General features: G+C 43.9%; 1 protein-coding gene across 1 annotated transcript; it reads left to right on the top strand.

The window, feature by feature from the left end:
* Window positions 1-8,110: 8,110 nt before the first annotated feature.
* On the top strand, window positions 8,111-9,031 carry LOC141049913 (olfactory receptor 2D2-like). Its single transcript, XM_073546753.1, has one exon. It carries the CDS (start codon window positions 8,111-8,113, stop codon window positions 9,029-9,031), a length of 921 nt encoding a protein of 306 aa, XP_073402854.1.
* Window positions 9,032-9,543: the final 512 nt, after the last annotated feature.

Genomic DNA, 9,543 nt, shown 5'->3' with positions numbered 1-9,543 from the left:
TAATAATATCATCAACGTGAGTGAGCACAACAGAGACACCTTTATTGAGCAAACACACCTGTTAGTGATTCCCTTGCAATTACACTAACCGCCACCGGGGGCAAACTAAAACTAAAAACACCAGTGCAATGATCATACTGGCCACCGGGGGAAAAACTATCTCTAAGCACAAAGCTTAGAGAAAAAAAAGGTTACCAGTGCGTTTATCTGACATGATCCAGCATGGATCAAGACAGTACCCTCCCCTTAATGAGGGGCCTCTGGACCCTCAAAACTGCTCCTCATCAGGATCTACCTACAAAGGGGACGCCCAGATCCAGAGTTCACCCCAGCAACCACCTGCACTTCAGGTTTATGACAAACGCATCGTTGGTATTGGCAATATGTGTTCAGGAGGCACCACACATCTCCAAAGCGCCGACCTGGGGAACGAGTTATATATGTGTATGTTTGGTATGAGCTGGTAAGACTCCACAATACACTTCCACTGGATGTTTTTTGGTGGTACCCATACACACTCGTTCACACACAGGTCCGGACCTGTACGTTTATTGCCACACATTTGTTTGTCAATATTCGGTGAACTCTTTCTTGGATTGACAACAGAGGCGTCCCCCTGTGTCACCCCACTCACACCCCCGCACTCCACCAAAGGGTACACCACCCCCAACCCTCTCCACCATGAGGTCTGCATCTCCCAGGGTTGGCTAATGGTGAGGGTAGAGACTTGCCCCTCCCCTACACCCCCGCAGCGCACCTGCTGCTCACACCGGAGAATCATAGAATCATAGAATCGTAGAGTTGGAAGGGACCTCCTGGGCCATCTGGTCCAACCCCTTGCTCAAAGCAGGATTCGCTAAATCATCCCAGTCAGATGTCTGTCCAGCCTCTGTTTGAAGACTTCCATTGAAGGAGAACTCACCACTTCTCATGGCAGCTTGTTCCACTCATTGATTACTCTAACTGTCAAAAAGTTTTTTCTAATATCTAATCTGTGTCTCCTCCCATTCAGTTTCATCCCATTGCTTCTAGTCTTTCCTTGTGCAAATGAGAATAAAGTTGATCCTTCTACAATGTGACTGCCCTTTAGATATTTGTAGACAGCTATTAAGTCTCCTCTCAGTCTTCTCTTTTGCCAACTAAACATTCCCAAATCCTGCAACCTTTCCTCATAAGACAGGGTTTGCAGACCGGTCACCATTCTGGTCGCTCTTCTCTGAACTTGCTCCAGTTTGTTGATGTCTTTTTTAAAATGTGGTGCCCAAAACTGGACACAATATTCCAGATGAGGTCTGACCAAAGAGAAGTAGAGAGAAATAATGACTTCACGTGATCTAGACTGTATGCTTCTGTTAATACATCCTAGAATTGCATTTGCCTTTTTTGCTGCTGCATCACACTGTTGACTCATATTCAGTCTGTGATCTATTAGTATACCCAAGTCTTTTTCACATGTGCTGTTGCTTAGCCCTATTCCTCCCATTCTGTATATGCTTTTTTCATTTTTATTGCCCAGATGAAGTACTTTGCATTTTTCCCTTTTAAAAACCATTCTGTTAGTTGCTGCCCACTTCTCCAGTTTATTTATATCTTTTTGAATCCTCTCTCTCTCTTCTCTAGTATTAGCTATCCCTCCTAGCTTTGTGTCATCAGCAAATTTAATCAGTTTACCCTCAATTCCTTCATCTAAATCGTTGATAAAGATGTTGAACAATACAGGGCCCAGGACAGAGCCCTGTATTATTCAATATTGAGGGAGGGGCTTGGGATATGGAGAAAAAATACACTCCCTGGTCGCCTTCCTCCACATGACAAGGAGGGTGCGGCTTCTTCGGTGGTATGGAAGATTTGGCGTGAGCTCCGCGGACTATATCACCAGTCTGCTCACTACAGTGACACACCCCTTCACCTCGGGGAACCCCAGACAGCACTATGAGGAAACCAACTCCACCTACCTGCCTTGGTACGTCCGCCTGTATGAGCAAGTCCTGCTCCCCAGCAGGGACTCTAGGGGGCTTGTTTTCCAGAGCCGAAATTTGATTTTCTGGTTGAGCCAGAGGGAAGGTCCCAGACCCCGATTACTGCTGCTGGAACTGCTTCAACACACCATGCAGCTCCTCACTCACCCTAGTGAGGCCCAGCAGCAATTTCTCACATGTCCGAACATGGCCAAAGGCTCACCAGAGAAAAAGTAAGGTTGGTGATAATGTCACGTGCCCCGTCCTGTGTGACACGACCCGCAGGCCGGTAACTAAAACAACAGGACACGGCATGTGTAATTGCCCTGTGTGACACAGCCCGCAGGACGGTAACTAAAACAACAAAACACAGGGGAAAGGGAAACAGTTACAAGGGTGGGCCCTGCGATAGGGAACGGGGACTTGGAGACCTCCTGCACTCCCCTGAGTCAGTGTCCCTCACACTCCTAACGTTCCCTATGCCGGTTTCGCACCGGGCGCCGCTCAGGAACCTGTGACCCTAGCTCGCCCTGCACCTATCCCTTACTAGTGTAATGGACGGTGCAGAAACTAATCCCACCACTGCACTAACACCAACATGAGGAAAAGTGACAAACAGGGAAACACTTAGCTTTGCTCTGTTGCTAATGCTCCCAGCAACAGAGTCCAACACCTGAGTGCATCTTCCTCTGACCGTGTTCAACACCTGGGTGCAGCTTTACAGCAACAGCGTCCAGCACCCGAGTGCCGCCTTGGAGCAACAGAGTCCAGCACCTGAGTGCAGCTGTCCAGCAACAGAGTCCAGCATCTGAGTGCAACTGTCCAGCAACAGAGTCCAGCACCTGAGTGCAGCTTTCCAGCAACAGAGTCCAGCAACTGAGTGCAGCTCTACACCATAGCTGCCACTCCACCAAACTTTGCAAGAATTCTTCACTGACACCATAGCTGTCACTCCACCATGCTTTGCAAGAACTACTCGCTGACACCATAGCTGCCACTCCAGGACTCTGACTGAGCTGCCCTGGACTCTCCTCCAGCTCCTTCCTTCACCCAGGCTGGTAGGAAAAGACCAATATTAATATCACCAATGTGAGTGAGCACAACTGACACACCTTTATTGAGCAAACACACCTGTTAGTGATTCCCTTGCAATTACACTAACCACCAACGGGGGCAAACTAGAACTAAAAACACCAGTGCAATGACCACACTGGCCACCGGGGGCAAAACTATCTCTAAGCACAAAGCTTAGAGAAAAAAAAGGTTACCAGTGCTTTTATCTGACATGATCCAGCATGGATCGTGACAGCTGCCTTTACACCTGATGGATACCGACAGTTTCTAAAAGCTGATGGCCCACAGTCCCCCAGTACCAATTACCCAGTTAACATTATTTTTCTAAGAAAGTTGTGCCTGCGCTACATCAGCATGTAGTGGACAACATCACCTGTTCCTTGACAAAATCTCTGTCTGCCAGGGTGCATTTCCCCACATACACTTGGATGAGTAAGCATGGCCAAGGGTGGTACATCTTGCTGACTGGGCACTGAGTGACTCTGGTGGCTGTTGGGACAGGTGCTGCTCTACAAGTCTTGGAATCCCCAAGGCTTGCAGGACAAACCTCTATATTTAACACTTCCTCCACTGCTTCTGACTCCTCTATCTCCTCTAGGGCCTCCACCTGCACCCTCAACCTCTGCCTTCATGAGACATGCATTGCAACAGTGCATAGCGAACCCCCACCACCTCTGTACTGTGAAACCTTGGCTTATCGCAATCTGGCAGTCTTAAAATTGATATGCCTTCAAGATCGCAGTCATACAGTTGAAGAGTTGTGGATAGCTCTACATGCTTAATTTAATCAATGGCTGTCTCCACTGAACCTGCATCCAGGGAAGGCCTTGTCCGATAACGGTGCAAACCTGGTGGTGTCCCTATGGTGAGACAAGCTCACACATGTGCCATGCATGGCTCACGTCCTCAACCTGGTGTTGCAGCATTTTCTCAGTCACTATCCTGGCCTTGGTGAGCTGCTCTAGAAAGCACGTAAGCTGTGTGCTCACTTCCACTATTCGCACCCCTCTGGTCATCGACTTGCATTGATACAGAGGTCTTTGTCCATGCCAGTTAACAGGATGATATGAGATGTGCCAACACGGTGGAATTCCACTCTGCACATGTTGCAGCGACTGTGGCAGCAGCAACGAGCCCTGACTCAGTATGTCATGTCCCACAGCCTGGGCCAACACAGTACGAAGGTAGTGCATGTCAGGTTTACAGAGTGGGCACAGATTAAGGACGTCTGCACCCTTCTGCTCAGTTTTCAATTAGCTAATAAGATGGTTAGCGCTGATGACGCCATCATCAGCATCTTTATTCTGGTCATTTATATGCTGGAACAGCCTGTGGGAGGAGATGGTGGTCCCAGAAGAATAGTAGGAAGCAGAGGAGGCTGCGGAAGGCATAAAATTGTCTCAAAGTTCAAGACTGTTGTCACACAGGAGGGTGCGAAGGTAGAGTGGAATACTGCATTGAAATTGTTGCCACTTTGCTGGTGTCTGGCAATAATTTTTAGAAAAGTGAACACTCCTGGTTTGGTGTCCATCTGCTGGATTTGGTGTAGTGAAAGACCTGTCAGTCCCTTTTATACTATTTCTATTGTAGTGAAATTGATGCCACCTTTGTGGTGTCTGCCAATAATTTTTGGAAATGTGAACACTCCTAGTTAGGTCTCCTTGTTGCTTGTAGCAGTAGGCCTCTGAGATCGTCAGGCCTCCACATCCTTGCACTCAACTACACGTGCTACAGTCCTTTAATTTTTCTGACATTGGTAGTCTAGAAAACTGATATTTGTGCCACCTGAGTGTGCATGTGAGTATGAAAGCAGGTAGAGGTGTTTTATGTGTTATCAGGGCTCCCCGCAAAGGGGCCATATACCGATCCCTCACCCACTTCGTCTTACTCTAACGTTCTTTGGAAAGCTGTCAAAGCTGTCCCAGACCCCGATACCTCATGCCTGGCTGATTGCTGCAGTTCAATGCTGCAATTTGTACTGTTTGTGATTTGAGGCCACTTTCCTGGTGTCTGTCCCTCATTTTATGTGTTTTTGCAGCATTTGGGGCCATTATAAGGTGTTGTGCATGTATTTGTTTTTGCCTCCCATTGCAAATTCGGTGAACGTAATCCGAACCGAACATTGAAATATTCGCTCAGCTCTAGTGAGCAGCCTCTTCTTCCCTTGCCAACATTGACATCTTTATTCTAGGGCCGAGAAGGTACAGGGGTAACATAATTCCCGATCTAAACTTGGTGGCACTGCTAAGTTTTGGGCTTTCCCAGAAAGTTCTTTGAGGGCTGAGACTTAAATGTTAAAATTTTAGTCATTGAATTTTTGATAGGTAAGCATAAGATACAATATAATTGAAAAGTATCTGGGTGTTCTTTAATTGCTTTTTTTGCAAATAAAATGATATAATTTCATCTGTAGTTATCAATGTTCCATGACTGTGATATTTTAGTCTCTGGAGAAAATTATAATAACACAATGTTTTGTTCGTCGATTGCTTATTTAAGAAATCCCTTCCCATCCTTCTTATTCCCCCTGGTGTCATCCTGGGGATATTATTGATATGAAAAATAAAGCATAAAAAGAGAAGAACATATCACTGGTGGCCTCATATGTGCCGGATCTGTGCTGAGAAGAGATCACTGAGATGAATACGTTGCTGTTGAATCCTCAACTCTGCTCCAGTCCGGAATTCATTGTGAGTATACTACCGGAGATTTGTCTACTGTTCCTGGCAGAAGAATTGTAGAATCCGTCATGAATTAGAGCCACAAAATGATGACTTAAGCTGCCCTCATACATCCATATTATCCAGCTCTTGTATGGCATTATTGTGGGTCTTCTGGGTAAGAAAAACATGGATTGACAGGGTCATTAAAATTATCCTTGTTATTAAGGGAGTTTTCCATCTAAGAAACAGATGACGCCCATTACTTCTTGTAATTGCTACTGCCTCCTGGTCCAATTCATCATTTGCTTTTTTAATTTCATTGTTCTGTTTTTTTCTTGAGATTTTTGTTAGTTTTTTTGTGACAAATTTTTCAAAATGGAGTTTGCAGTTTATGAATTTCATCAAAAATGGTCTTTATGTTTTTTCTTTCACCTTTCATGCAACTTTTAAACTCAAACACTGGTACGTTTCAAAAAATGTAGCAAACATTTTACAAAATATCTGGCACATATAAAACCACTCCAAGGAGGGAAAAGATTAAATTTGTGCAAAAATGTAATGACGTTTTAAAAGTCGTAAATTTTGAATCAGGCAGAAACATTTCCATACTTTAGAACAGTGTTCCTCAACTCCGGCCCTCAAGAGCCACCAATAGGTCGTGTCTTCAGGATTTCCTTTGTATTGCCCAGAAAAACGTCTGCAAATCCAATTTACCTAGAAAATTTTCATAGGTAGGTGAATTTGAATCTTGCCTAATCCACTCATGAATAGTCATCAATCTTTAATTTTCCAAGAACACATGTTATAATGTATGGAATTATAATATTAGGATTGCAGCCATTTTTTGGAACTTTAAGGGCCTTCAAAAGTTAAAAAAAATGTTGATATTCTTGTACTCTCCTTACGGCTCATGTCTCTGACCCCTTTGCTCCTCATTGTATCCTGTCTGGTCCCTGTCACATCATCTTCATATTTCAGCTGCTTGTACTAATATCCTTGGACCTTTCACACTGAGCTGGAACGTCCGGCTCTGATGAGGCCTGGTATGGTTCTGGGAATGTATGTGCAAAGTCAGGACGAACGTTGAGATTTTATTACCTTTTTGTTCTTTGTGCGGAATCCTCCCCGGCTTCATCAGAGCTGGAATTCCCCGCTCATGTGTTAGAGCCCTGAGGATTGTAGCGCTCTCTACAGGAGCAGAAGATGCGACAAGGACTGGACGGGTGACCGTGAGGAAAGAAGGGACTGTAGAGGTGAGGATAAGAATTCATTTTTTATTTTTTACATATTACTTCTATTATGTTCTGCGGTCTAGAGACTGTAAGGTAGCGCTTGTTACTCAGGTTGGGGATACTCGCTTGGCTGCAGAAAAACCAGGTCCGGCACAGGCTTTTTCTACATAAACATAGTCCATATGGTTTGTTGTACAGCATAAACCATAGCAGCATGCAACAGTCTTACAGCAAACAACAAGGAATCTCCATAGTGCAGCTCTGCTCCCCTTAGCCCTGTGGTCACACAGGCTGTGCTTTATCCAGGCATCAGGCTATACAGTCTCTCAGTTAGCTCACCCCGTCCGGGCTACCTTTTAGCTGCTTCAGCCTTCAGACGTTCATTCCCTCTCCTGGGAACTGTCAGACACATGCAGCCATTATACACAGCCTCCACATGTGCTCTCTAAGAAGGCAGCCACATCTTCCAGCAGTCGGCCTGCCGAGACCTTCCATACGGACCATTCAGGTCCAGGCATTCTCTCTCACGTGACCTACCCTAGTCACCTTATATGGTCCGTAGCCATGCCCACCGGATCACATGGCTATGACCTCATCGCAGGTTCTAACCCAGCCATACACATACATGCTTAGTATGGGCGTTTAGCCACACGCCCCTAGAGTATTAAAAGACATATTAAATACAAATAACATCTCAAATAATTGAAATTCCTTGGAAAATTATTGCAAAAAGGCGAAATCACATTTTTATTGATTTAGTCATCAATGTTTAAGTGTCCGATAACCTCATTTATTATTTATGAAATATAAAATTAGATGATTTATTAAGTTCTCTTACTTTATATGAAATGGGAGGAATATTTCATGATACCTAAATTGCTGTATACGCGGCAACAATTCACTCATGAGATTAGTCACAGTATCACCCAAGTGTCACACGGTCACAGCCACTTGGTAACTGACTTTCAAAAATACGAGTTGCGGACTGCCGTAGTCTTATGGCCCAATACTCCGAGGGTCATCTCCACGTGGGGCTTATCAGCATCGATAATCTGTGTATGAGGCATTTTTTCTACATATAGATTATTGTGATCTTTTAATTTTTTCATTATTTACATAATTCACTTTATTACATGAAGGAGACTTCAATCAGTTTCTCTTGTTTTCAGTGTCTTCACTGAAAATGTGCGACGTCAACCAGACTGAAGTCACAGAGTTCCTGCTCCTTGGATTTAAAGGTCTATATAAATACAAATTTCTGCTCTTCAGCCTTTTCCTCTTCTGTTACCTGATGATACTGGCTGGAAACCTCCTTATTATAGTGTTGGTGTCCACCAATCACAACCTCAATACCCCAATGTTCTACTTTCTCAAGCATCTAGCTGTAGCCGATATCATTTCCACTACGACCATTGTGCCCATGATGCTAAATATAATTCTATATGACATGAAGGAGGTGCCAGTGAGGATCTGCATCTTCCATCTCCATGTGGTTTTCATGTTTGGTTATAGCCCGATTTTTCTGCTCACTATAATGTCTTATGATCGGTACTTGGCCATTTGCCGCCCAATGCGCTACAATTCTATAATGCAACCTCATGTTTGCTTCAAGATGGTTCTTGGCGCCTGGTTTTTTAACTTTTTCTTTACCTTTGACATGATTTTTGTTTGGGAGCTGGAGTTTTGTGGTAGCAACACAATAGACCACTTCTACTGTGAGTTTGGGTATCTTCTTGAATTGACTACCTCCGACTCTCACCTCTTGACTTTGGTTGACTTTGTATTAACCATCATTGCTGTCATCCCTTTGGCTTTAATTCTTATCAGCTATTTGAGTATTTTCTTCATCATAATGATCCTTTCATCCACCAGTGGCTTGTCAAAAGCCTTCTCCACATGTGGCTCCCATCTCACCACTGTATGCATCTACTATGGAACTATCCTCATGATTTACATGTCACCATCCAATGACAGATCATCGAGCACGAACAAGTTATTATCTCTGCTGTACATTGTGGTGTCTCCAATGATGAATCCCATCATTTACAGTCTGAGGAATCAGGAGATCAGGAGAACTCTTCAACAAATGTTTAGACAATGTTAAGAATATACTTAAATGCAACACACATATTTATGAGACTATCTTAGCTGATTACTGTATTTCCAGATGGGGAAAGGGAGGAACGGAAGATTTGTCATCTGCAATTTCTTGACAGAATATTCACAACTAGCTGAAGAGCCCGGCGATGCCCGGGCATAGTAACCAACTCTCGTTAGTTATAACAAATTATAATGATTATATTGCACATAAATACATTTCACATCATATATTCAACACTACAGATTTTCAACACAAATAAACTAAACGATTACCCAAGTATTGATAGTATTTTATTTTCAACTCATTCAAGAGCCTTTTGATAAACAACATTTTTGGTTTTTCCTTTTGGTGCAAAGACGAACTAGATTTTTGGCAGTTCCAACTCTTGAACAGACCAGGTAAAGTTGACCATGAGAAAAGCATGGAGATTGCAAATCGATCCCTACTACATTCAAGGACTGTCCCTGAGCATTGTCAATGGACATTGCAAATAGCAGTTGAACTGGAAATTGGAG

This window comes from Dendrobates tinctorius, unplaced genomic scaffold, assembly GCF_039654945.1.
Source record: "Dendrobates tinctorius isolate UK_male_01 unplaced genomic scaffold, ASM3965494v1 ptg000151l, whole genome shotgun sequence".
Lineage (NCBI taxonomy): Eukaryota > Metazoa > Chordata > Amphibia > Anura > Dendrobatidae > Dendrobates > Dendrobates tinctorius.
The sequence above is the reverse complement of the archived record's forward strand: the minus strand, read 5'-3'. Positions and strand labels throughout refer to the sequence as shown.